General features: G+C 24.3%; 9 protein-coding genes across 16 annotated transcripts; 4 read left to right on the top strand and 5 right to left on the bottom strand.

Moving 5' to 3' along the window:
• Positions 1 to 822: 822 nt before the first annotated feature.
• Positions 823 to 2,783, bottom strand: LOC100643618 (coiled-coil domain-containing protein 28A). Of its 5 annotated transcripts, none has more exons than XM_012313494.3 (5): positions 2,765 to 2,783; positions 1,849 to 2,005; positions 1,514 to 1,724; positions 1,131 to 1,247; positions 823 to 1,060 (listed from the first exon to the last, which is right to left on the bottom strand). In XM_012313494.3, the coding sequence occupies exons 2-5, from the start codon at positions 2,002 to 2,004 to the stop codon at positions 861 to 863; spliced, it is 684 nt and encodes a 227-aa protein (XP_012168884.1). In that variant the 5' UTR covers position 2,005; positions 2,765 to 2,783; the 3' UTR covers positions 823 to 860. The 5 variants fall into 5 exon arrangements, with proteins under 5 accessions (XP_012168884.1, XP_003398820.1, XP_012168883.1 ...); XM_003398772.3 differs by lacking the exon at positions 2,765 to 2,783 and adding an exon at positions 2,177 to 2,521 and having other exon boundaries at positions 1,849 to 2,097; XM_012313493.3 differs by lacking the exon at positions 2,765 to 2,783 and adding an exon at positions 2,177 to 2,495.
• Positions 2,582 to 5,475, top strand: LOC100643494 (ubiquitin-associated domain-containing protein 1). Of its 2 annotated transcripts, XM_048410015.1 has the most exons (10): positions 2,582 to 2,844; positions 2,985 to 3,148; positions 3,217 to 3,410; positions 3,487 to 3,647; positions 3,724 to 3,935; positions 4,023 to 4,120; positions 4,180 to 4,188; positions 4,681 to 4,871; positions 4,929 to 5,067; positions 5,159 to 5,475. In XM_048410015.1, exons 2-10 carry the CDS (start codon positions 3,114 to 3,116, stop codon positions 5,302 to 5,304), a joined length of 1,185 nt encoding a protein of 394 aa, XP_048265972.1. In that variant the 5' UTR covers positions 2,582 to 2,844; positions 2,985 to 3,113; the 3' UTR covers positions 5,305 to 5,475. The 2 variants fall into 2 exon arrangements, with proteins under 2 accessions (XP_048265972.1, XP_003398819.2); XM_003398771.3 differs by lacking the exon at positions 4,180 to 4,188 and having other exon boundaries at positions 2,584 to 2,844.
• Positions 5,345 to 6,851, top strand: LOC100643373 (coiled-coil domain-containing protein 25). Its single transcript, XM_012313497.2, has 6 exons — positions 5,345 to 5,475; positions 5,638 to 5,810; positions 5,935 to 5,982; positions 6,050 to 6,141; positions 6,223 to 6,605; positions 6,689 to 6,851. The coding sequence occupies exons 2-6, from the start codon at positions 5,786 to 5,788 to the stop codon at positions 6,768 to 6,770; spliced, it is 630 nt and encodes a 209-aa protein (XP_012168887.1). The 5' UTR covers positions 5,345 to 5,475; positions 5,638 to 5,785; the 3' UTR covers positions 6,771 to 6,851.
• Positions 6,852 to 7,119: 268 nt separating this feature from the next.
• On the bottom strand, positions 7,120 to 9,867 carry LOC100643128 (queuine tRNA-ribosyltransferase catalytic subunit). 2 transcript variants are annotated; one of them, XM_012313492.3, is made up of 8 exons: positions 9,481 to 9,867; positions 9,037 to 9,408; positions 8,762 to 8,851; positions 8,481 to 8,634; positions 8,267 to 8,399; positions 7,993 to 8,154; positions 7,753 to 7,921; positions 7,120 to 7,651 (listed from the first exon to the last, which is right to left on the bottom strand). In XM_012313492.3, exons 2-8 carry the CDS (start codon positions 9,169 to 9,171, stop codon positions 7,307 to 7,309), a joined length of 1,188 nt encoding a protein of 395 aa, XP_012168882.1. In that variant the 5' UTR covers positions 9,172 to 9,408; positions 9,481 to 9,867; the 3' UTR covers positions 7,120 to 7,306. The 2 variants fall into 2 exon arrangements, with proteins under 2 accessions (XP_012168882.1, XP_003398816.1); XM_003398768.4 differs by having other exon boundaries at positions 9,037 to 9,867.
• A 93-nt stretch (positions 9,868 to 9,960) lies between these two features.
• LOC100643005 (ragulator complex protein LAMTOR2) lies at positions 9,961 to 11,312 on the top strand. Its single transcript, XM_003398767.4, has 3 exons — positions 9,961 to 10,333; positions 10,550 to 10,712; positions 11,021 to 11,312. Exons 1-3 carry the CDS (start codon positions 10,266 to 10,268, stop codon positions 11,168 to 11,170), a joined length of 381 nt encoding a protein of 126 aa, XP_003398815.1. The 5' UTR covers positions 9,961 to 10,265; the 3' UTR covers positions 11,171 to 11,312.
• A 2,220-nt stretch (positions 11,313 to 13,532) lies between these two features.
• On the bottom strand, positions 13,533 to 15,913 carry LOC100642766 (BTB/POZ domain-containing protein KCTD5). Of its 2 annotated transcripts, XM_003398765.4 has the most exons (4): positions 15,686 to 15,912; positions 15,023 to 15,319; positions 14,754 to 14,882; positions 13,533 to 13,623 (listed from the first exon to the last, which is right to left on the bottom strand). In XM_003398765.4, the coding sequence occupies exons 1-4, from the start codon at positions 15,875 to 15,877 to the stop codon at positions 13,594 to 13,596; spliced, it is 648 nt and encodes a 215-aa protein (XP_003398813.1). In that variant the 5' UTR covers positions 15,878 to 15,912; the 3' UTR covers positions 13,533 to 13,593. The 2 variants fall into 2 exon arrangements, with proteins under 2 accessions (XP_003398813.1, XP_012168880.1); XM_012313490.3 differs by lacking the exon at positions 13,533 to 13,623 and having other exon boundaries at positions 14,058 to 14,882; positions 15,686 to 15,913.
• A 483-nt stretch (positions 15,914 to 16,396) lies between these two features.
• On the top strand, positions 16,397 to 18,988 carry LOC100642891 (glucose-induced degradation protein 4 homolog). The gene is made up of 4 exons (XM_003398766.4): positions 16,397 to 16,774; positions 17,338 to 17,505; positions 17,579 to 17,811; positions 18,037 to 18,988. The coding sequence occupies exons 1-4, from the start codon at positions 16,628 to 16,630 to the stop codon at positions 18,098 to 18,100; spliced, it is 612 nt and encodes a 203-aa protein (XP_003398814.1). The 5' UTR covers positions 16,397 to 16,627; the 3' UTR covers positions 18,101 to 18,988.
• Positions 18,152 to 21,774, bottom strand: LOC105666229. Its single transcript, XM_020865565.2, has 3 exons — positions 21,235 to 21,774; positions 20,816 to 21,138; positions 18,152 to 20,741 (listed from the first exon to the last, which is right to left on the bottom strand). Exons 1-3 carry the CDS (start codon positions 21,557 to 21,559, stop codon positions 20,547 to 20,549), a joined length of 843 nt encoding a protein of 280 aa, XP_020721224.2. The 5' UTR covers positions 21,560 to 21,774; the 3' UTR covers positions 18,152 to 20,546.
• Positions 21,775 to 22,176: 402 nt separating this feature from the next.
• Positions 22,177 to 26,159, bottom strand: LOC100642648 (ras-related protein Rab-40C). Its single transcript, XM_003398764.4, has 4 exons — positions 25,594 to 26,159; positions 24,875 to 25,068; positions 24,569 to 24,791; positions 22,177 to 24,499 (listed from the first exon to the last, which is right to left on the bottom strand). The coding sequence occupies exons 1-4, from the start codon at positions 25,751 to 25,753 to the stop codon at positions 24,192 to 24,194; spliced, it is 885 nt and encodes a 294-aa protein (XP_003398812.1). The 5' UTR covers positions 25,754 to 26,159; the 3' UTR covers positions 22,177 to 24,191.
• Between the last annotated feature and the right edge of the window lie 673 nt (positions 26,160 to 26,832).

Here is a 26,832-nt window from a genome sequence, read left to right as displayed (position 1 = left end):
ATGAAAATATTATTAGCTTTATGCACTTACTTGATACACAAATTTTGATTAGTTTATTATATTTTAAAATGGATTTCTTCTTAACAGAGAATATATGTGAATAAATATATTATAGGAACCGTGAATATAATAAATATACAACGTGGAAAAAAGATATATTCTTTTTTCAGATAAATACCAGGAACCATATTTATTTCTTTTCCATTAAATTACATTAACATTTTAGATAATACAAAACTAAAATTCAATTTTTGAAAAGTTTTAAAAATTTTGTTTCCTAACTTTTAACAAGAATTTTTGATATTGTTATTATTTAGTATATTTGAATGTATAACTTACGTCATTTTATTAAATACACAAATTACAGTTTTAGAGTATTACATAAACATAAGCACTGATATAAATTTGTTAAAATGTTTAGTAAAATAAAATGAAATATTTCTATAAAAAAATGTTTGGCATAGATAATTAAACAGAAATATGCAATTTCACTAGATTATATAACTACTTCATAGTGATTTACTTTTTATCATTTATTAAATATTATTAAATAGCTACTATTTAATATCTACATTTTGCAAGGAATTTGATAAAACTAAATTTACAAAAATAATAAGAGGAACTTCTCTTCTAAATTAAATAAAAACATTGTAATCAAGAAATATAATTATTTCACTATTGGAAAAGTTAAATGTATAGTTATATAAAAACAGTATTGTGAAATATTTTCAAAATGCGAAAATATTCTACAAAGTACATAAATTTTCATTATATTCTATCTTTTATATTAATTAATTTTCATGTTTCTATCCAAACATCATGTTTAAATAAATTTTGTATATATTATAAATATTTTACAATTACTTGCTATGTAATTTTTCAATGCAAACACTAAGCTCTTGAAGACATTCTAACAAATTATTCATATTAGCACTTGAATGTCGTAAACCTGATTGTTCTCCACCAATTCCTTGCCTTTGACCTAACTCAAAATGAAGTTTAGCTAATTGCTCTTGTTGTTCTCGTATTTCTGTCATTTGTTCCATACTACAATCCTTTCCTGTATTTCAATTCTATATTATTCCAATTTTATATTTACTCTGCTATATTAAAAAGCATATTTCACATACCAAATGCTCGTAAATTACCACTATGGAAATCTTCCAAAAGTTGTAATAAAGCTTGTTCCATACGACGAACATCAGGAACCTCTGACAAAAAGCAATGATGTTTGCATGGTGCCATAGCTTTATTTAATGACACCAAAACACAACCAAAAAATATAATGAAAACTTAACAATACTTAAAACAGAAAAATATATGAAAAGATTATAATATATTATTAATTAACAAAAATATAAATTTTCGTATTATTAAATATAATATGTAACATTATATAACTGAAAATTAAATAAAAAGATATTATTTAAATGTTGCTGTAAATATTTTTAGGATACTTACTACTATATTTTAAATAATATTTTTAAAATGTTACTATGAAGTACGAAGTTACCTCTATGTTGACGATTTATTTTTGGTAGTTCTGGTCGATTTGGTTTTTGCTTTTCCTTTTCATTCATATACATTAGACGTGACTGATTACCATGATTTGAAAGATTCACAGCACGGCCAGAAACCATAGATCCTTGACTTGTTGCCTGACCAGAACTTCCTTTACTAATAATTGGTGATGTTTGTACATTAGTTTCCCATAATACTTGTTGCTGAAATAATAAACTCTTTTACTATCTTTATTGTTTTATTTAAATCACCTATTTATCCATTTTTTCGAAATGATACATTTGAATTTCTGTTTTAGTAGACAAAATTGGGTAACTAAATTCATACCGATATATGAGAACTATGTGTATCATTTTTACTTGGATGATGAGATCTTGCTGGTGTGGAAGGTGGTGTAGCTTCTCCACCTTGACTTAATGGTTCTTCACATTCTTCTTCTTGAACTAATTGTTGCAATTCACCACATCCAGACTTTTCAGTCATCCTGAGCAATTCATTAATTTAATCAAAATTTATATTCCTCTTGTTATTAAATTTAGATATTTGTAGAATTTTTATATATATATCAATTGATACCTAAATTTAAATAACATTTAAGTGACATTTTATAAGAAACAGAAAAAAAAAAGATATTTAAATACTTGTATATACGTACACAATAGATCTAACCAAACCCTTTTTTAAACTTGATATTTTTTATTGTACTAACATCAAAAATATTATTATAATCTAAACATGTTATTACACATTCACAATTATATCATTAGTAATTGTTTTGTTTATTGATTTTTTTCTAAAGTACATAGTATTGTAATGTTTTTAATGTATTGCCTTCAAATTATAAAAGCATTTCTACGAAATATATTTTATTGTATGTACAATCTTCCTTTTCCTTCAAAGAATAAAAAAAAATTGAGAAAGAAACATTTTATGAAAATAAACAGTTACAGAATTAATTTTTCATGATTATATATTTTCGATTGTACTTTGTACATCTTGACATGCACATAATATACAAACAAATCATCTGATTATCTGCAATTTCTAATAAGTGATAACTGACATTTATATAACTATATATAACTCAAATTTTATGTTGATAAAAAATGTTGATTAAGTGTTGTAACTTTTAACAAAACATTATACGCTATTTCATATACGATATGATTAAAAACCATACATGGTTTATTCGTTACATTTAGCATAGTGACACTTGAAAATGTTTCTACAATTCATTTCTAACCTTTATATCAAGAAAATTATGACAATGTAGCGCGAAGGAAATTTTAATTAAAATACACATCAAGAAATTTCATGTTAAAAGTGAGTATAATATTTATATTATAAAATGAAAAATTATATATACATATATATGTATATAAATACAAAGCTATTTTAAAGATACTTAAGTTGATTTATATCATATATAATAAGAGAAATGATAACATATCTTTATGTTATAGATATAACTAATATTTCTGTGATTGCAAGAATTACTTGGTGAAATTTGGGATGCAAAACATTTAGCAAAAACAAACAAAAGACAATCTGATGATTCATTTTATTAAAATAAATAATTATAAAACTATACAATGTCTAACTCAAAACTTGTTTTGAATATTATAAGGTAGAATATTATTAAATATTATTAATATCTTCCTGGGAGCTATTAGTAAATATAATTTATTTATTTAGTCTTGAAGGAATGATCATGAAGTTTAATGTGACGTCAGATATAACTATCAATAACATAAAAATTATTGCAATAAAACATTTCTACGGTGATGATAAATCAAGAAGTCCAACAAACTTTCGTTTAGTTCATACATCTGAATTCAAGTGGCTTACAGATGATCATAGTGTAATTAATGAAAAAGTTAATGAAAATGGTAAAACAATTTGCTAAAATTCTGTGCTACATCAGCAGATATATTAAGCAAAATAAAATGATTATCTTTATTACAGATGAATTAATGTTAATAAAGATACGTCCAATACCCATAAAAGAAAATTTATCTGCAGAAATTTTGAAAGGTCCAGATAAAGAAATAGTACTACAAATAACAAAAGATTTACCCATACGTAATCCACCTAAACCTATTCCATTTCTTCCTTGTCCTGCAGATGTAAATATACACATACATGTATAATTATTGCATTTTATGTATTGAGAAAATTTACGTAATATATTTTGTATTATAGTTTCAGAATGAAATACGAAAAATTTTAATTACACTTGTAAAAGCATCAGCAAGGATTATATCATATAGCCCAGAAGTACAAAAGTTTTATGATATCTTAAAAGAAAAATTAGAGGCAAAATGTAAACCAAATATTAATACAAATGCTGCAAAAACTCTCACAGAAATGGGTTTTTCTGAGAAAAAGATTCTGAAAGCTCTTCACTTACGAAAGTACGCAATCTACTATTTAATTTAATGTTCAGAAGTATTAATAAATTAAAAGTAATATTTTATGCTCTAATTTTTAATTTATTACAGATCAAATATAGTAGAAGCATTAGAATGGCTAGTAGAACATCAGAATGATCCAGAAGATGATGATGATGATTACTTAGATTTGATATCTATTGAAAAAGGTAATAATAAAGATGTTGCAGTTTCCAGTTCATCTATTTATACATCAAAAATGTCTTAGGGGAAACAGGTATTGATTTATTTGAAGGAGCTAATTATTTAGATAATATTTAATACAAGTTAAGTACAAATAAATCTTCTTGATTTTATTCTTGAAAAAATTTTAAATTATGATAAGTATATATTTTGAAAAATCATTTCATTTTTTGCTATATATAAAGTACTATAAGTATTATGTAATCATAATGTAGTTTTTCTTTATAAATTATATTCTTATTCAATTTCATATTTAAAACATTCACACATTAATTCATACATATTTAAAATCATCCATATAATTATTAAAACTAAAACATATTACAATTAAAAATAAAACTTTACAAAGAGACCATTTCTTTTCAGAAATATTAAAAATTTGTTTACAGCCCATATTTTGATTTATAAAATAATAATATATGTAATAAACATATTGATTGAAAATGATTAAAATTATGATAAATTATATGTTATTATTACATGTTGATTTATGATTGTATACAAATAAATTGATAATTATATGTAGGATGTGAAAATTTAAAGAAGGAAGAAAATGTACTCAGCATAGTAGATCATTTACTAAAAAGTTACCATTACTGTAGGAAGATGGATTTCAAACCTAGTTCTAGAGCAGTACAATCACTATCAGAGATGGGATTCGAAGAAAAGAATATTATTGAGGCACTAAAAATTACTGGAAACAATCAAATTAATGCTGTGAGTAATCTATATAAATTTAATTTTATTACACTTCAAATATATGCTTCTTTTCAGTGTGAATGGTTACTTGGAGAAAGGAGGCATAGTTTACAAAATGTAGATAAAGAACTTGATCCAGGTAGTCAAATTTATAAAGTAATCATGAATGATCCACGTATTCAACTTAGTCTTACAAATCCTAATATGTTACTTGGTAAGATTATTTTTATTAATAAATAATAAAAATTTAAAAAAATTAATATAATTAAATAATATAATAATTAATGTAAAAATTAAATTTTTAGTGTATTTATCACTGTTAGAATCACCAGTAACTATAAGTGAACGAAAAAGAGATCCTGAAGTAGGACCAGTATTAGATCACATTATATCAATGTATCATGCCGAAAAACATACGATTCATATCAATCAATATGCAATTGATTTCTAATTTAAATATTATTTTGTAAAATAAATTAATATTAATATTATGAACAATACAATAATAACATAAATTATAATAAAATAATAAATGAATATCATAAGCTTGTAGCAAAAGATTTTCTAAATGTTTTTAATGATGATGTAATAGACATACATACTAATGAAATCTATTATTATGGTAATATATTAGATATATTTAATAGACTTCTATTATTATTCATGAATGATAAATTTTATTAATATTGCTAAAAATCTGTTTTATGATATGTATATTTTAACATTACATTTTTAATTTTGAGTATATATTCATATGGACATAATATATTTTTTCCAATTTTAGAAAAATATATATGAGAGTATTGCATCTCTGGTATTACACATTAAAAAGTTAAATAGTTCCAAGAAGTACAGTTTACTGTCGCTAGTATCGACTTGAAATTTGACAGATAAATCACACCACGTGTTTCAACTAAATATTTTTTGTAATAATGGTTTATTATTTTACAAGTGAAGGTATTATTATTTATCACTGGCTTTATGTTTAATGTATATTTAAATTTTTTCATATACATTTTACTATTAAAAAACTAATAATATTCAGTAAGGTTAGAATGATAATTATAATTTTTAATTATAGTTGTACAACCATCGGTAACATTATTTATGGGAGTCGACCAATATGAAAGTAAGTAAAAAATTCTAAAATATATTATAATGTATAAAATACGTTCTTTCAATATATATTTTTCTAGATGATGACCTCATAAAGTGGGGTTGGCCAGAAGATGTTTGGTTTCATGTTGACAAATATTCTTCAGCGCATGTATATCTTCGACTTCGCCTTGTAAATATTTTCTATTAAAAACATGCATATTCTTTTACACATTTATGTATGCATATCTATATATGAATACATGATTTATAGGGTCAAACAATAGATGACATACCTAGCGTAGTTTTAGAAGATGCAGCACAATTAGTGAAAGCAAATAGTATTGAAGGAAATAAAATAAATGATATTGATGTAGTATACACAATGTGGTCCAATCTGAAAAAAACACCAGGTATGGAAATAGGACAAGTTGGTTTTCATAAAGATAAGGATGTTCGTAAAATTCGTGTTGCAAAACGAATAAATACTATTGTTAATCGATTGAATAAAACTAAACGTTCAGAACAAGTAAATTTAAGATCAGAAAGAGAGCAACGGGACAGAAATGAACGGGAAGATAAAAAGAGACTTTTGAGAGAGCAAAAGGAAAGAGAAAAGGCAGAAGAAAAACGAAGAAAGGAAGAAGCGGAAATGAGGTTAGACAAAAATTATGGTACATTATTAACAAATATAAATTGTTTAATCTTGTCAGACTTAACATTATTTTCTACTTTTACAGAAGTTATAATTCTTTATTTAATACATCTAATATGACATCAAATGTAGAAAATAGTGGATATGATTCAGATGATTTTATGTGATGAAATTATTAATATTATTTGTAATTTGATTGCCTACTCACCATAGTTTGGAATAATAGATGAATATATTTAAAACAAAAAGCATATATAATTTTAAAATTAAATTTGGTTGATATTTTAAAAGAGAATTATCATTAAACATTACGAAAATCCAAAATAATAAGGTAATGTTGAAACTAAAATGTTAATTAAAATATTTTTAAAACTGGATTAAAGTACAAGTTTTGCACAAATTGCAAAACAATTTTTAACGTTGAGTGGGTTTCTCTTATATGAATTCTATTAAGAACATTAATATGTATATTAATATATACATTAGTAAGTAAATGAATATAATAATAATCATGTATTTTAATATGTTAGTACTTATTTTATGTAAGATATTCATATAAAAGATAATTTACATACCTTAGTATTATTAATAGTTGAAATCAATTACTATAAAATATATAAAATTTTCAAACATTTATTTCTATAAAGGACATTCAAAAATTATATAAGACATATTTTATTATGAAAATAAATAATAATTATTACTATAATAATGTAACATTAACAGCTTCCAATGCATTAATTATCCATGGTGGATATTCCTTGTTCGGAAACAAATCTAACATGAATTGCTGTATAAATTCTGGGAATCTTTGTTCTTGGATACTTTGTCTAATATCTTTCATCAATTTCATTTGGAATGCAATATTATGAACAGATAGTAAATGACATGCAACTGTTTCTACCGTTACAATATGATGAAGATAAGCACGTGTGTATGTTTTGCATGTACTACATTCACATGATTCATCTATTGGCCTCATATCTTTACGATATTGAACTTGTTTTAAATTTAATTGACCAGTACGTACCAAAGCACAGCCAAACCTCTAAAAAAGTAATATATGCATTAATAGATTTCATTTTACCAGTTTGTTGCACTTTATGTATATTCTTCTTTAATTCAAACACATTATCTGTAATTAATTACCGCTGTTCTTGTAGGAAATACACAGTCAAACATATCTATTCCCAAAGCACAACAAATAACTAAATCAATAGCAAATCCAACACCCATTAAATAACGTGGTTTAGTTTTTGGAAGTATATTTGTAGTAAGGTGTACCATTCTCCAAAAATCATCTTTAGATTCTCCACCACTAGAAATATTATTAATTATAAAATAATCTTTTTCTTTCCCTAAATTAATCCATGTAAATTGATATTTTACCTTAATCCACCTACAGCATAGCCATTCACTTCACGTTTAATTAATTGATTTGCACATTCTGATCTAAGTTTAGGATCAAGACCTCCTTGTACAATTGGAAATATACTTTGCCCATTTGATCTCTGATGTGCTTTTAAACATCTATCTAACCATCTAGTTGTTCTGTAAATAATATATTGAGTATTAAAAATTATTTTGATAGGAATTAATAATATATTATATACGTAAATACAATAATATTATTTATAAATTATATATATAAATGCAATTCTACCTATGCATTGCTTCTTCTACTCTTGGTCCTGTTAATGTTGTTTTAACAACATCATCAAGTTGCATAATTATATCTGCTCCTATTATGTTTTGTATTTGTATAGAATGTTCAGGTGTCAACATGCAATCTGTTCCTGTAAAATAATATTAAAGTATTTTATTTGCATTTTTACATAATACAATATAAGTACATATTGTTCTTATACAATGATTACCATTATATGGTGATTTAAACTTGACACCTTCTTCCGTAATTTTAGCAAGTTCTAGTAATGATACCATTTGAAAACCACCAGAATCTGTTAATAATGCTCTTTTCCAATTCATAAAGTTATGTAAACCACCAGCTTTCTGCATTATATTAAGACCCTACAAAATCCAGTTTTTATCAATAACATATTTGTTCATTTTATTTGAATATAAGTAACTCAACTATTTTATATTTTGAAGAAATATTAAAAGCTTTATGCTTTATATATTTATATATATTACATACAGGTCTTGTTCCAAGATGATATGTATTTCCAAGTATAATTTGACAATTCAATTGTTCTAATTGTTGAGGTAATATGCCTTTTAAAGTACCCTAAAACATTAATATTGTTATTAAAATGTATAATGTGACTGATTTATATATATATATAATATGATTGTAAGTAATAGAATATTTTATAAACAATTAAATCTTATTACAAGTTTAATGATATGCCAAATATGATTTGCAATGTCATAAAACATTAATCTTTTTTTTTTTAATTATATTTAACTTACCTGTGTACCTACTGGCATAAATACTGGTGTATCCACATGATGATGAATGAGAGTCATCCTACCAGTTCTAGCTTTTGTAGTTTGACATTCGTAAAATATTTCGAAAAGTAGTGGTGATTTTCGTTGTTGTAACATTTTCTTCAGTTTAATAATTTAGCAAATAATGTCAATAATGTATTTCGTTTCATATACATACATAATTAATAAAATGTTTATAAAACTGTCACTTATATCACAATTTACAATAATAATAATAGTTTATTGTATCAAACATAATCTAATTTGTTTTATTGTAATTCTAAATGTGTTATATGTAATTCTAAAGTTGTTCAATATTATTTAATATCCTTTACTTCGAATTGTAAACTGTAGCTGTAAAATTCCAGTTCAAAGACTCGTGTATATATATGTATATTTATTATATATCAGTATTCATCAACTTACTTTCCATGTGTAATATTAATCTATTCTACAATTTCCTTACGATAACATTTATTATCATCTTTTAACTACTTTAAGTACTTTTGTACAAGGAACACATTTCAGTGCTATGTTATCTTACTTTTGCGATTATGTAAATACGCCCATATGTAATAGTAGCTAATAATAAGATATTTATACATTACATCGCAAAATAAAAATGAAATTTTCTAGGGCTTTTCCTAAATTGAGGTTAGGTTTAGGTTTAGCTCAGAAGTAAAATTACAAATATGTATAATTGCGATATTTTTTTCGTGATATTTTGTTTATTTAAACAGGCCTTTTAACAATATCAAAGTTTTAGAAAGAAATTGGAAATACTGACCAAATTGCTCACTATTACCAATTTAAATATACAAAGTAAGTTCATAATAGCAACATTGTCGTAGAACTTCTGCTTGTTGTAAATATCACATCATCAGTGTAGTCTTTGATTACAATGTGTTAAAATAGAATAACAATATTTATTTTGTACCCTTATCAATGTTAAAACATGTTTTCATACGATAGTTACAGATTATGAAAAGTCCATATGCTAGAAATTTAATTTTCTCTAGTGAAAAATTGGTATCTTATAATTTGTGTTCATTTTTTGTCCTAGAGATATTATCCTTTGTTTTATAGAATACAAGTGTTAAAAAATAATGCTCATACCTTGTTGGTATTTTATATTAAGTTTACGATAAAGTTTAATGAGAGTAATTTAAAGAAGATAACAAGAAAGAGAAATTTGTATTACTTGTGAGACTATGTTGAAACCAAAAGCATTAACACAGGTACTTAGTCAAGCTAATACCGGCGGCGTAGAAAATACATTGTAAGTAAAGTATTTCTTTTGTTAAATTAAGGACGATTTATATGCATGTTTTTTTTTTAATATAATTTAATAACTATATAATATTATAAGATATATAAATATTAATAAACATGCAAGTGAAATCACATATATAAATTTACATATTTTTCTTATTGTTATTGTAATTAGGAAAATAAAAGTTTGTGATCAAATATTTTAAATGAAAATATATTTCAGATTATTAAATAGAGATGGTGGTTTATTAGCTTACAGTGGTTATGGAGATAAAGATGCAAGAGTAACTGCTGCTATTACAAGTAATATTTGGTCAGCTTATGAAAAAAATGGACGAAATGCATTTAAGGAAGATGAATTGCAATTCGTATTAATGGATTGTGTGGTAATTATCAAATATTAATAGATTTGATTATCAAGTAATTAATTATATAATACTTAAATTCTATGCAATTAAATGGCTTTATTAATATATTTTACGAATTGATTACAAATAAAAATGTTTGCAATGTACTGCAAAAATATTTTTAGTAAAATAATATGTATATAGTTATTAGTTTTTATTGCAAATTATTGTTCAAAAATTTCAGTTGGATATTAATGAAAAGTTGTAAACAACATATGGTTATATGTTATATATATATTGAAATAATACATTTGTAACATGTTTTTTAATGAAACATTTTCTTTTAGGAGGGCAAAGTCGTTATTACCGAGGTTGCTAATTTGTTATTATGTTTGTATGCAAAAGAAAATGTGGGATTTGGTTTACTAAGAGAAAAAGCACAAGCTTTAGCAAGATACCTTGATCAACCATTAAAAACAATAGCAAATATGCCTTAATCAATGTTTAAACATATATCCAATTGTGTTGTAAAATTTAGTTTTATATTTTAATGTTTATAATTTATTGTAAAGATTGATACTTAGTACTGTCTTGTAAATAATATATTTTCGATTAATAAAAAACTCATGTAATCATTTATATATTAAAGTTTATAAAAATGTGATACCCTTAGAATATAAATCTAGCTTCGAAATCAAATGTTAGTAGCATCTTCAAAAATGTAGCATCTTCTTGGGAACTTCATAGAAATGAAGTTTTAAATTTTATTGTAATCGATGAAATATGTCATATATTTTTAAATATTTTTTAATCTACATAGACAATCTTTAAAAAATGTAGAAATTAAATATTAAATTCATATATTCATATACATTAATAAACATATGTAATGTTAAAAATAATTAATAGATGTATATGTCCTTTATAAATAGAATTGCTTTTATTTTAAATCCACAATTTGTATGTTATAAACTTTATTTATTTCATTTGCATTTATATACTTCCTCCTATAATTTTTTTCTATGTAATTTGAAATATTTATCAGTATTAAAACTTACTTTTGATGCATATAAATATTACTTTCTTTTCTAACAATAAACATCAAACAGTTAATAGACTTAGAAATATATCTATGAAAGTACAAACTCTTTTACATATAGAGTTATATATACCTATGTATAATATGATAATTCTAATATCAATTAGATTAATCATACAAGTTAAACACAAGTTCACTGAGTTACATTATACATTGCACAAAATGACTAACGTTGGTCCTAAAATTTTCCTATTATTTTGAGTACATAAAATGATAATTACTAGCCAAACAATAAATTTTCATTATGAGTGTTTATATTGTTACGTTTCTTATTGTGAACTATATAATTAAATTTTCATGTATTAATGTTTACCGAGTGACATATTGTGAATGTGAATCGTAATTAACTAATAATATCACTAAATTATTTTATATATGTTTAGAAAAAAATCTTTTTTATGAAACTATTGTATATGTGTATATATAATATACAATTTATTCTATATCATATATAACATAATTCTAACAATACCTATAACAATTTAGTGCTACGTGTAAGATTTTTCTCATGAATAATGCTTTTAAATACAAGTATATTGTCTACAACACTTCTTTAATAGGCCTTCAACAATTGACAGCTTATGTTAATGCCTATTATAAAGTGTTTTTAATTCTATAATTATATAATAGAGATTTGTTGTAGTCTTAAATATATATAAAAATGGAAACTCTTATCTAAACAAAATAGATGCACTGTAAATAAAAGAAGAAAGAGGAAAATAAAATAATATGTATCTTTTATACATTCATAATTTCACAGTCTACCTTCCTAATTGCTTTGCATTAAATGAGATATTATGAAATAGAAATATGCATATAGAAAATAATACTTAAGTAACTGAGAATTATTCGGCTTTTTTAAAATGTTTCATATGGTTTAAACTTTTGTATTCAAATCTTTTCGCTATATATTATCGTATATCAATAAACGATATAATAAATTGCTTTTGTTAAAAATTACATTCATTCTTTTTTTTTCATCCACGTTATTACATGTCAAAATTAGTTTTACATTTGTAGTTATAACTTTGTATTTGATAATCAAAAGTATCATGCTAAATATACAAATATTATTTTATGTTTTATAGCGGCAGTGCGAAGGTAAGTAATTTAGATAATATTATGACAAAGATACGATTAGAAAAAAAATTATTTTTATACAACTTGTTACAAAATGATAAACTATTTATTACTAGAGAGTATTTATATTCATTGTAGAAATTTGTATGAAAAAGATTGCCTTTATGAATGCTATTGTCTTTTAAACTATTTAGTGAACTAAAACATTACTAAATAACAATTTCTTTTCATAGCATATTAATATTAGTGATTGCGTGTATATATGTATTAATATTTTTTATATTTGGTACATTCTTTTTTAAAAGGAGAGTGTCACAGATTATAAGTGGGATAAAAAGTTTTACTTCAGTATTAATTTCTTTCATTATAAAATGTATGATCCCTTATGGAATGATTAAGCACTATTTCTATCACTACAATCCATATTCATTCTCGTTAAATGTTTGTTTGATAAATTAAAATTATGATTGGAAAAGATAAAATGATTCACTTATTAATGTGTGATACTTTCGGTTTTTAAAGCTTCACCTTGTGTTGTTGCATAATAATTACGTATCTACAAAAGGTATTATACCTTTGTATTTTCTTTTTTGTTATTATCACTGTACATGAAAAATGAAGCAATGAAGATCTTGTGTGAACTTAAACTTTTACATGTAGAAATAAAAACAGTCTTCATCTTGTTGCTGCACAGTTGATTTAATTAAATGAAGCAAGAAAAGAAAAGGACGGATTTAGAGATTACATGCGAGAACCCTTCTGCTGCAGAACCTAAAATATAATTTAATGATTCAAGCTTAGTAAGATTATATTATGAGATTCATATTAAAAATTATATTCCATTGAAAAAAAATATAAATATGAATGTAAAATATTAAGTAAAATATGCGAATGTCATTTATTTTTAGCATTGTTCAGCCTCTGCATTTTGTTGTATAAATTACAATAACACAATATCTTCATATTTTGAAGAAAATATTTTGATGAATATACAATAGAGTAATAATAAATGAAACCTTATTATATGAACACTAATTTTGTAAATTATTTAATTATTAAAAATATTTTACTATAAATTCAATGTATATTACAAAAGCTTTCAATTTAAAAAATTTCTATTGTAAATATAATACTTTCAAAATATAATTCAAACACATGCATTAATAAATGATGCAGGGCAACAGGGTAGAAAGTAACCAAACCAATAAAAGAAAAAATTCTTTATTTAGTGTACAGCATGCAGTACAAAAAAACCATGATGTAATACATACAGCAAATATCAGAGGCAGAACATGCTCATGCAAATTGGCCCCTGAATTAGTGATATGTTTTAAAAAGAAAAATATAAATAATTAATTAGTAATATTATATTATAATTTAAATAAATTTAAGACATAAAGAAGGATAAATCTATAAATATTTTTAATTTTTATATAAAAACAATATAAAATGTTTTTATATAAATATATATATTAAAAAACTTAGTAGCATATATTTAATACCAACTATAAGGTACTTTTATATTATCTTGCATCATAAAACAAAGTATTTATAATGTGTGCCTAATTAGGTAAAAGATTTATAGATAGAGATTTAAATATATGTGACTTCATTTACATAAAACTATAAAAATTTCCTAACTATAAACGCTTTTTTTAAAATGGTATAATTCCATATTTTATTTATATGTATTCCAATTTTTTATTAATTATAATCTTTGGTAATAAAATATAAACATAACTGTTGACATTAGTAATACGATTTCATGTTACAATTGTGACAAAATAAATAAGAAATAGAAAGAAAGTAACATAATTATTTAATAAAATTATGAACAAAGATTATATATAATTGCTTTGGTTAAAAGAGTGACATAAGAATTTTGAATGCAATAATGATACCTTAACACGATCCGTTGATTCTTGTTCCTTACTATTGAGTTGACTGGCTCCATATTCTCGACTGACCACACATAGAAATTCAGCATGATCGTTATTTCCATAATTATATTGAGATCCTATATTGATTAACTAAAATAAATAAGAATACAATTTTAGTTTAACAACGCATGTTATTTGTTTTTGTATTATGTTAAAAAGGATAAATATATGGATAAGGATAATGATAAATATATCAAATAAAAATATATTTAATTTAAAATATAAAATACCTGCTCAAATTTCCATCCATCAGACATTGTTGATACCATTTGAGTTAATTCATCTTCATGACACTGAATGACTCTATAAACATGTTTCTTTGAATCTCTTAATGGTCTGGTATCTCTTAAAATAATTCTTTCTTTCACTAGCCGAATGAGTTCTGTAATATTATAAAATTCTGCTTCTTCTAAGACACCTTCTTCTGTTAAATCTTTATTAATAACCAATTTCCCATGACGTAAGTAATTTAAAACAGGACTAAAATATGTTGGATCACGATCTATTAAATATGCTCCAGTTTCATCCTGTACAATGAAGTATACAAATAATTTTTCATAAATGATACATATTTTGTAACAATACATAATTCGTGTAAAATTACAAATTATGATTTCATACTAATATTTATATACATTATGAATTATTAATGTATAATTATTTTAATATAATGATACATATGCTACATATCATATTAGAAAATAAACAAAATTTGCTATGTCACTCAAGTTTATATATCTTTTAATGTAAAAGGTTTATAAAAATAATTACCTAAATTGATTTATATAAAATATTCTTATTAATTACACAAAAAAATATTCATATAGATGAAAATATTTAACAATTTTTGACCATGTTTTAAAATTCGCGGTTATTTAAAAACATCAACTAACCCTGTCTGAGATAAGGTCAGAATCTTCTTGACACAATCGATAGAGAAATGAATTGGGGTCTCTAGCTAAAGTAGTCTTCGCCGTTAAAAAATATGTACCACCAACATTTAATCGAACCCACTGATTATTACACCGTTTTTGAACATGATTTTCTGTCATTTCGTGCGAATTCGTGTCACTGAAATCCTCCATATTTGCTTTGAAACACACGCAACTTTCAGCTCATAGGTTTCTGTGACATAATCAAATCAATGTCTTAATATTAAGCTCACGAAATTGAAAGTGACATTAAACTATTTTTTCAGATCAAATTTAAATATTTTGTTTGAATTGTTAATACATTTTGCTACTATTTAATACGTAATATTACTATCAAAATTGTTATTTTATGGCGGGAAAGCAAATTAGAATCATTGTTTATGAAAAAAAATAAATATAAATAATAATTTCGTTATATTTGTTGGAAGTATAAATTCTGGTACGTATATTTTATAAGATAGTAGCATACCGACATTAGTGAAATCAATGGTATAAGTATAAGATTTGAATGAATAAAAGAAATCTAATATTTAAATTGTTGATAAGTAACATGTAAGTACCTATACATCCGGCAAAATAGAACTAAAATGTTGTTGGACATGATACGTGCAAGTTGACGAAACAAATGAAAATATTAGTTTTTGTTTTGCTAGTGAATGGTTATCTTTGATATTTATTAAAAATAATTAAAATTCCATACTTATATGGAAAAGTAAGATCTTTTTAAGGAACGTCGAATTGAACGTTCGCATAAAAATTACGACCGGGGGTGTGTCTGGGTTCGAGGCTTTGCATAAATACATCTACGTCCTGAAAATTACCGGCAGTCATTGCGAGAGTTTTGTGATGAAGAAATTGTCGCCCAAGGAGGGCAAATTTTAAGAACGTTCACTTGAGCCGAGAATGCCGGTGAAAGTTGACGTAGTACCACCACCGCCCGCAAACTCAAAGCAGCCGGGTGTCACAAAATCTTTACTCTACAACGGTTCACGATTTCAAGGTTCTCAAAAGTCTAAAGGCAACAGTTACGACGTAGAAGTAGTTTTGCAGGTTAGTTCTCCCCCTTTCTGGAAATTGCGCCACAAATATCCCAAATTTCTATTACACCTTTGACATCTGTCTACTGCGTAATGATTGATTCTATGCCTTTTATCCTTTAAACATTTTACAATCTTTTCGAAATCGGATTAGTTAACTATGTTGTTTACATATTCAAATAGTTCCGAATTTAAAATGATCTATTACGAGAATTTTCAAAAATTTTCCTTATACTTCTCAGCTTATTTATAAATATCTTGGCAATATAGAATCCGTAATTTTGTTTGACAGGTAATGTTATTTTATTAGAATAAATTTATGAAAATGAAAATATATAATAAAACGACAATTTGTAGATAGCACTTGAGCAATAGATATTGATTGAACTCAAAATTTTAGTTGCAATGTTTACAAAGAATAAGTATATGTATAAGTATATATATATATATACAAGTTATATATTTTAAAATGTATGTAATGTATCTTTTGTAGTGTATTTCTTTTATTTTACAAATAAAATAAAACACACATACATATACACAAACTATTATTTTATAAAGATTTTTCTATTACAGCACGTAGATGAAGAGAATAGCTATTTATGTGGCTATTTAAAAATTAAGGGTCTTACAGAAGAATTTCCTACTTTAACTACATTCTTTGATGGTGAAATTATATCAAAGAAATATCCATTTTTAACTCGTAAATGGGATGCAGATGAAGATGTTGATAGAAAACATTGGGTTTGTATTTAATTGCATATTTTTTTTTTATTTTAACAGACGTCTATGCTAATCCATTTTTTTTAAATTATAGAGTAAATTTGAATCTTTTCGCCAGTATGCCAAAACATTTAATTCAGACACATTTGATTACGAGGCTTTGAAGGGAACTGATTTTGTTTTTATGAGGTGGAAGGAACATTTTTTAGTTCCTGATCATACTATAAAAGATATCAACGGTGCCTCATTTGCAGGATTTTACTATATTTGCTTTCAAAAATCTGCTGCTACTATTGAAGGCTTTTATTATCATCGTAGTTCAGAGTGGTAATATTATTTGATATATTTATATAATGTAACAAAATATATTCTCTTCCGTCTCCCTCCCCCCCTCTTTCCCTTTATCCTAAACTTCACTTACTACAAACCTTTACAATTATAAATAATATTTCAGTTTAATTCTATACATTTTCCATTAAGAAATTAATATTTGTATGCGATAGAAAATTATGTTAAAAAAATTGTTTTTCTTTCATACTTGTATTATTTTAGGTATCAATCTTTAAATTTGAAACACGTCCCAGAACATAGCATACAAATCTACGAGTTCAGGTGAAATCAATGACTTTCGCACATTTATCTCTCGAATTTCATATTTTGCCTCTCCTAGCTTACAGATCTCATAAAAATCAATCTTTGAAGTAGTTTCAATCGATTTGAATAACCAACAACTTTTAAATTGTTTATGTTAAAAGTAAAGTACTTGAAAGAATATATATAAACTACTTCAATAAGGTATTTCTTAGGTTCTTTTTTAAATAGTAGTACATAATATATATGGTGCATATTATATATTTACTTTATATAAATATTAGAGAGATTTCGTAAAAGAAAGGTCATAATTGAAAAAGTGACAAGGATTGCAGTCATTGATACGCTTGATTATAAATTAGTTATTATTAATATTCATTGTAAGATGTTTTATCGAAATAAATTAATTGATGTTTTTTGTCAATTAAAATGTTGTTAATTATTTGGTATTTTTATCTATTATAAGATTGTAATATCGTTTATTACCATTATATATAATCAAATTTACCCTATAGTATGAATAGGGTTTCGTTTTTTTGTTTAAGTTCAATGAATAATACATGCATATTATAAAAAATCTCTACTAAATTATATATTTGAAAACATGAAATAAAAAATCTTGTGGCATTGCATTAAAAGCATATACTTATATTTGAGTTACTTATATGATTTAATGACTGCATTTGTAGAAATTTAAGGTTTACTTATATTATTACTCATTCATATATTTATGAGATCTGTTTGCCTCAACTGAAATAACGGTGGTGACTGAATGGATTGAAGTGAATGTAGTAAAAAAAATCAAACTGGAACATGAAAGTAATTTTAATATTATCTTAAGATGTCAAAATTTCATGCTGATATTATTCTCTTGTATCAGCATGATACAGATTAAATAAATGGTAAACTCAGATTAATCATTCCACTTAAGGAGAATTTTATTAGGAAGGATTTTCTTACTCTAAGTATATGAGTCAGTACTCATTAATTCTGTTTTGTATGTTCAATACAGCTAATAAATTCTCAGTCACAGAAACATACCAAATAAAGAAAGTCTTTCCTCATAAGATTCCCCTGTAGTGGTACAATTTTAATGAGCCAAGTGAACAAGAAACCTTTTATGGATATTCATAATATTAGTGGAAGAAGAAATTTGATACAAGTTGGCTGTTTATAGAAATCGTAATGTAATGTTAATGAAATATTGAATCTGTTATAGACATAGGACATTATAATGGTTCATTACAATGATTAGGCTAATTTAAACTGATATATTTATTCAGTAAGTTACTAAAAACTAAATACTATTAATTTTGAATCTCTTTTTACAAATGTAAAATTTATTCTTTTAACAATTACTAAAAAAATTTTAATGTTACCAAAATAGTAAAACTTGTATACTATCTAGAATCTAGATTTATTTGTTACTTGAGTGTAGGATAGAGACATATTTACTCCAAGATAAAATATCTAAAAATTATGTGTAACTTGTATTAAAATATCTTTATTGTATTCATTAATACATTTCTGCTGCTGTTTATTTCAATATAATTAAATATAACTAAAAATTAATCATTCATTTGGTAGAAATTTTTAACAATAAATGTTTGTAACTTCTATAAGTATCTCTTATTAACATTTATTTATAAATTGTTAATTTTAAAAAAATGTTGTTTGAAGTATCAACTTGCAAAATTTGGAAAATGTAATATATAAAGTCATATATCTTATTTGGCAAATTATTGTAATATTTTTATGTAATATATATGTAAAACCAAGAACATTTTTATACAATATATTTTCTTCCAAATTAGTATATAAATAAGACAAAACAATATTAGCAGTTAATGGCGTACTATGGCGAATATTTAAAAAATAGAATTTTAAATACCCATGTATATGTTTAATAAAATGATATTTACATAATATTAACAGCATTTGTTGCAAAAAGTGGAGTTCAATGCTTCTTCTGAATTCATGTATATTGTAATTATTTTAATATTAAAACAAATGATAAAGTATTAATTCATTATTACAAAATTAAGCATAAAAGTGTATAGATCCTTGTTGTATTGTAAATTGCTTATTAAATATAATATATCTATTAAAACTATTATATTATATTTTTAATATAGAAACAAAACTATAAGTTATAAGAAGTATATAAAATTGATACAAATCACTTCAATGTTTAAATTTTCCAATTGTTTAATTAAAAGTTAATAAAGCTTTCAAAAATAGAAATAGTTTTATTACATTACATATTACATTTTATTACATTTAGGAAAATTTTAACATTAAAATGAAATGTACTAATAATGTAAAAGATAATAAATGAATTCTTCTAGTAAATTATAGAAATTATCTTTTTATGTGTATATGTTACTGTTTAGTTTAAATTCCTCATATCTACAAAAATTAACAAAAATTTAATGACCAATTGGAAATAAGTACAATATAACAAAATTGTATTAACAGATTCCTGTATGTGTTTCAAATGGTAATTGATCGTTGATTTTATCAACTACTGTGGATGATTTTTCTTTTTTTTTCTTTTTGGATAATGTTCTTTTAGACCTAATTAGGCGTTTAGGTTTTGCAACTGTTCGATTTCTTTGATTAAGAGTTACACTTCTTAATTTTCTGTGTGTACCATGTGTAGCTTGCTAAAATATGCAATTGAATATATAGGTATATTATTATAACAGTAGTAAAATATAATACAGGTGAAATATATTACCATAATACTAGAACAACATTGACAAAGGCAAACTGCATCAGTTGATGTAGATGTAGCTTTATGTAATACAGCTTCAAACCCCAAAAATTTTGTATCAAAGTTAATTTTAGCTTTTACCACATCAGTAAATGAATTTTGGACTGTTAATATATTATCAATATAATCTTGAACTTTTTCTTCTCCATTTAAAAGTGGAGAAAGTTGTGTTGATCCTCCATTAGTAATATCCAATACTTTGCAACTTTTTTTTTTATTAAAACATTGATTTTGTACATCACATGTTTCTTTGACATTTGAAACAGATACTTCATCTTGTAAAAGATCTAATAACAGATTATTGTAATAGCTTAAATTTTGATAACATATTGTTACTAGCATTTATTAATAAACATATAAATACTTATATTTAATTTACTTACCAATAAAATTTTTTAAATATTCTGAAAAGATTTTATTACAAGAAAGTAAATGTTGGAAAGCTTCATCAAGATTTTTCTCTGTAAAATATGTTCTTGCTAATAGAGATCGTTCAGATGAAGTTATTCCAATGCCATTAGAATTAAAAATTTTCCATTGTTTGCGAGAAATCTCTGCTTGCCATTCTAAAGCACAATCTTCCAGTCTTCTATTGATTGACTTTAATAATTCATTTACTTCTGATAACTGTTGAGGAACACAGAGATTCCTTTTACTGGGAAGGCAAGCATTGTCTTCAACCATAGATATATCATCAATTGTTGTCATTTCTCTCTAATTTTCCTTTTAATTATACAAATATACTCTTTAAATAAACATTGATTAAATCTGTCTGCAAAGCTTATATAAGAAGAACTGGAAAATATAAAAATAGATGCTTGAAATAAATTTAGATTGCATTAGTCTTTTATCAAACAATTGAACATTTTTTAATGATATACTCTGTGTAAGGATAGTCAAATGCATCATAACAATAAGGCAATTTTATTTCATTCATATAAATTTATTGAATGGAAATTGATATTAATATGTATTCAAAATTTGATTTTATAATGACTACCCAGAGAATATCTATGAATAAATTATTACGTATAATACAATATTTAACTTATTTTTTAGTAGAAAACAATTTATTATTTATTATCAACTAAGATTGTAAGTATTTTTTATAATTATATGTTAAACTAAAATTAAAACACTATCTAATATATTACTTACATTTGAATATAGCATATTCAATTTTCAAGTATCTAAATTTTATAAAATAGATCATTTTTATGTTATATTGTACATACGTGGAAAAAATATAATAAAATATAATGTCATCTAGTTCTAAAGTATATAAAATTTAGGGTTCTAATTATAATTTGTTGTTTAAATCGTCGTATTTTTGTTGTATAATTGTATTCGATTATTATAATACAAAATTCTTTGTGATTAGAGACAAAATTAGCACAATATTACATTTGATGTGATTTTAAAATATTTGTTTATATATAAGATAGTTAAATGTCAAATTATGTTATATTCTTATCAATTTTGTGATCACTATAAGTGCATCAATATTTTTTTTAGAAGTAATTACTTCTACTATGTTCATTAATAGGTTGAAAAGAATTTGTATTTTGCATTTATAATGCATTTTATAATATTACAAAACATAATACTAAAATGGAAATGTGTTTAAACATGTGATATATATCACATTATATTTTATAATAAAATTATTTATTAGATATAAACATAAACAAGCTTCTTATAATATTTAACAAATAAGAAACTAACTCTTTTACTTGATTTCAATTATTCAGATGGCTCCTTTCTTTCTCCACAATCTCAATATTTATGAAAACTTTTACAGTGGTATATATATACAGTAATGATGAAATCAATGATCTTTTTTACATTATATTGTATCTCTTTTTGTTAAAATATATGTATTAACAATTAAAAAGATGACATAAATTAGCAAGAAAAAGATGAATTGGTAAAAGGTTATTAAATAATGTCATATTTCATTTTAAAATAACACAAATATTACTCTGTAAGTATCATAAAATATATGTATGTTAAATACATTCCTCTGGACAAGCAAGAGCCCCCTTTGTTTATGTTTATATATATATATCATATCATATCATATCATATCATATCATATCATATATAATATATTAATTAATAATATCTGTTTTTATATACACATATAATTTAATTTGAATTTTACACAGTATAAATACATCTTATATATTTTCTTGATATCATGTAATCTTTAAAAAAACTATCGTATAAATCGTTATCACAGTTTGATAAATTTCGTACGATAGATGTCTATGGTTTAATAATAACAATTATTTTTCATGGAATTTTTAAAGTAATTGTTAAAAGCAAAAAGTTAAGAAAAGAATTTGCTAGATTAGAATTGCTGTTATTGTATCACTGATATTAAAAAATCATAGTAATCTACTGTAGTGAAATTTATCAAAATATGAGTATAGTATGAATGAGTCTTTTATATTTACACATTACACAACATAATTTTTATAAACTTACACTGTACAAATAAAATAATATATAATTATATTAAAATATTTAAATAAGGTGTAATATTTGCATTATAAAGAATATTATTCAATTTTGCATAATTAATTTTTAGAAAAGAATAATAGAAAGAAAAAATTAGATGTGTAATATAAATTTAGAATTGATTTTATATATAAATACATATTGAAATACAATTTCAAAAGTGACACAGTAAAACAAATTTTCTTGTATTATTACTGAACAAGAATACTAGTAACAAGGAAACTAATAATATTTAAAAAAATTTGTTAAATTATTATACATTTTTGGATTTGTCCTTATGTATTATTATCCAATTAGCTGCTCTAAACTATTCAACTTACATTATTTCTAGTCTACACCACAACCTTTGTAGACTTAGTGAACTTGTACTTTTCGCTTCATTTTTTCCTGCTTTAATATAGATTCGTTTTAAAAAACATTGTCCATCAAAATTTAACAAAAGACAATAAGAACTTTTTGATTTGTTAATGTATCTTTACACTTTTAATAAAATTCATAATTTTTTCATTAATGATAATGAAATTTTTGAATCATTAACAAAAGTTGTTAAACTATTATTTCAAATATTGTAATATTAAATAACTATAAAATTAAATATAGTAGCGCTACAATTATTTATATTTTGTAATTATAAATAAATCATTTTTTTCATTTTTTTAAATTTTATTGCTAATATTTCATGCTATAATTACTATTAAAAAAAAAAGATTTAAATGTTTTATTATTTTTGATGGCACATGTTAACAAAACTCTTTACATCAAGACAGGAAGGAAGAATTAATATTATATATTTACAATTATAACCATAAAATTATTCTCAAGATATTGTGCAAGAATTACGACCGACACAACTGGTACGAGAATCTGTTATACTACCAGGTGAACTACCTGGAGTTGATAGTCCATTATGACCTACACCAACAAAACGTAACTTTCGGTGATGAGAACCTAGACTTTTACTAGAGCTCAATGATCTATTTCCATTATAACGTAATTGAGACGTAGTTGTCATTGCGTAAGATTTCAAATGAGATTTAATGGATTTAGGCAATGGAAGCTGATCAATACCATAAACTGTTGTTCTTGCAACTATTGCACGACATGCAAGTTCTTGAAGACTGAGAACTAAAAATCAGATTGGTATTCATAACAGATTAAAAAAAAATTATTATAGCAAAAATTGAAATGCATTACCTTTATTAGATCGCCATAATCTTTCCATTCCATTACGATGTAAAGCCATTCGAGAAAGTTCAGAAAAACTTTCACGAATATTAAAATCACAAAGAGGTGAAACTTCAAAAAATGCCATATGATTTTTAGCTGCATATGCTTCAGCATCACGTTCTCCCACTTGTCTTTTAAAAGCTAAGTGAAGGCGATTACCAACAAGTACTTTTGGTACTCCAGGAGCATGCTACAATTAAATTTAACTATATAATAATTGCTTAATAATATAATTATAATATAAAATTGATATTTAAGATAATTTTTATATACCTCTTCAACTTCCTTTAACCATCTATCAATGCCATCAAAAGACCATTTATTGGTAATGTCATAGACTAAAAATATACCTTGAGCCCCACGAGAATAAGATCTGATTATTGTACAAAATCTACCTTGACCTGATGTGTCCCATAATTGTAATTTTACTCTCTTTCCATCCAATAAGATAGTGGTAGTTTTATATGCTAAAAAGTAGGTTCAAAGTATTTAAGATTCAAATTGTTCAAGAGAGAAAATAGAAAATTCAGATCGTTAGGAATAAAATAAGTGTTACAGGATGACACAATTAAAATGAATAAACAGAATATAATGTAATATAATATACTTATTCAGCTTTTGTATGATTCTCTAAAATCTTATTTTAAAATTGCTCGCATGAATCTTTAAATTGATATTTTCATGTTCAATTACAAGCCATAAGCTTTAAACTAGTTTTATCAAATAGGTAACAAATTAATGTTTATTACAAATATCAACAAATCGGAAATAATTAACAGTGAAATTTCTCTGGTATGCTCCTCTAATTAACTATCATAATTAAATATCAAATTCAGCTCAGTTAAACAAATATTATTATATTTTATGACATTGATTATGTAGTTCTAATGAAATAAAGTTAAATTAAACACGATGCAAATGTATTATTTTAAATTAGAGGGAAAGGGAAAAGAGGTAGCTAAAAGATATTGATAAGGAAAATCGTAGAATACCACTGCCGCTGCAAAACGGAGATTCGGCAGCACCATCTTCGAGTCCACTCAAGATTTCTTGTTTTCCAACATCACTGTCACCGACCAGCAGAAATTTGAGGAGATAATCGTATTGTTTTTCTTGACGAGACTTTGTTGTGCTGGCCTCACCTGCAGCCATACTATCCCTGTATTATAAACCCTGAGCATACTGCAGGCAAACCTCTATGCACTGATCGCCCCTTTAACGTTTTTTGTATTTGGAATCCGTGGACGGATAAACTTCTTTTAAAGATTCGTTTTTACAAATCAAACCATGTTGCACTCAACACGAAGTTACTTTCACGTATCGACAACGTTTCCCTACGATGATTTTTCACCGAAGGCTGTTATAGTTTCAAGCAAAATCATAACAAAACAAGAATGAAATCCATTTTCTACTGTATTGTCTACCCTATGTTTAATTGCTTAGTTGAGGTGTCTACTGTCAAGTTTATCGAAGGCCGAAGGTCAAGTATGTTCGTCGAGTGACCAACTATTAAGGCAACTGTGTAATAAATGATTCTTGTCCAGGTAAAATAAGGTGGATCTTCATGTAAAGCGATTATTACTCGATTGTAGCTATTCGCAGTTAAGTTTGTAATTCCTCAACATTTTTGTAATAAGAATAATATTGTAATATTTAATGTAACTAATAAATATTTTACAACCGAGAGATTAAGATTTTTTAGTATTATTTAGGATACAAAATTTTGTACACTTATAAATTAAGTTGCAAGATATCAATTTTGAGGTTACAAGTTACAAAAGGCGGACTAATTAAATGGGATCACCTAAATACTCACCATACCTAAATATCTCTTTCTAAGTTCAAATTTACTTTCCTTCTTCTTATTTACATCGAATATTTGTCATATTTATTGTTAAATGAAAAATCTTAGGACAAAGTTACAGTATGTCAAAAGATATTTAGGTGATCCCATTTAGCTAGGCTATTCTATATATTATATATCTTGCTATCAATCAAATAAGAAATAAATACTGTAATGGTTATTTAATAATATTTTATTTATTTCTTAGGCACAATCAAATACTTTCGTAATTAATTTATGTATTTATTTATTTTTTTTTATGTAAGGATACGTTCTTCACATGTATGTAAAAAATAATATAATGTAAACATATATGTTACATAAATATAAATAAATATATAAAACAAAATTTATTTTTCGCAATATATTTTTAATAAACAAATGGTAT

Source organism: Bombus terrestris, chromosome 11 (assembly GCF_910591885.1).
Source record: "Bombus terrestris chromosome 11, iyBomTerr1.2, whole genome shotgun sequence".
NCBI classification, from domain to species: Eukaryota; Metazoa; Arthropoda; class Insecta; order Hymenoptera; family Apidae; genus Bombus; species Bombus terrestris.
The sequence above is the reverse complement of the archived record's forward strand: the minus strand, read 5'-3'. Positions and strand labels throughout refer to the sequence as shown.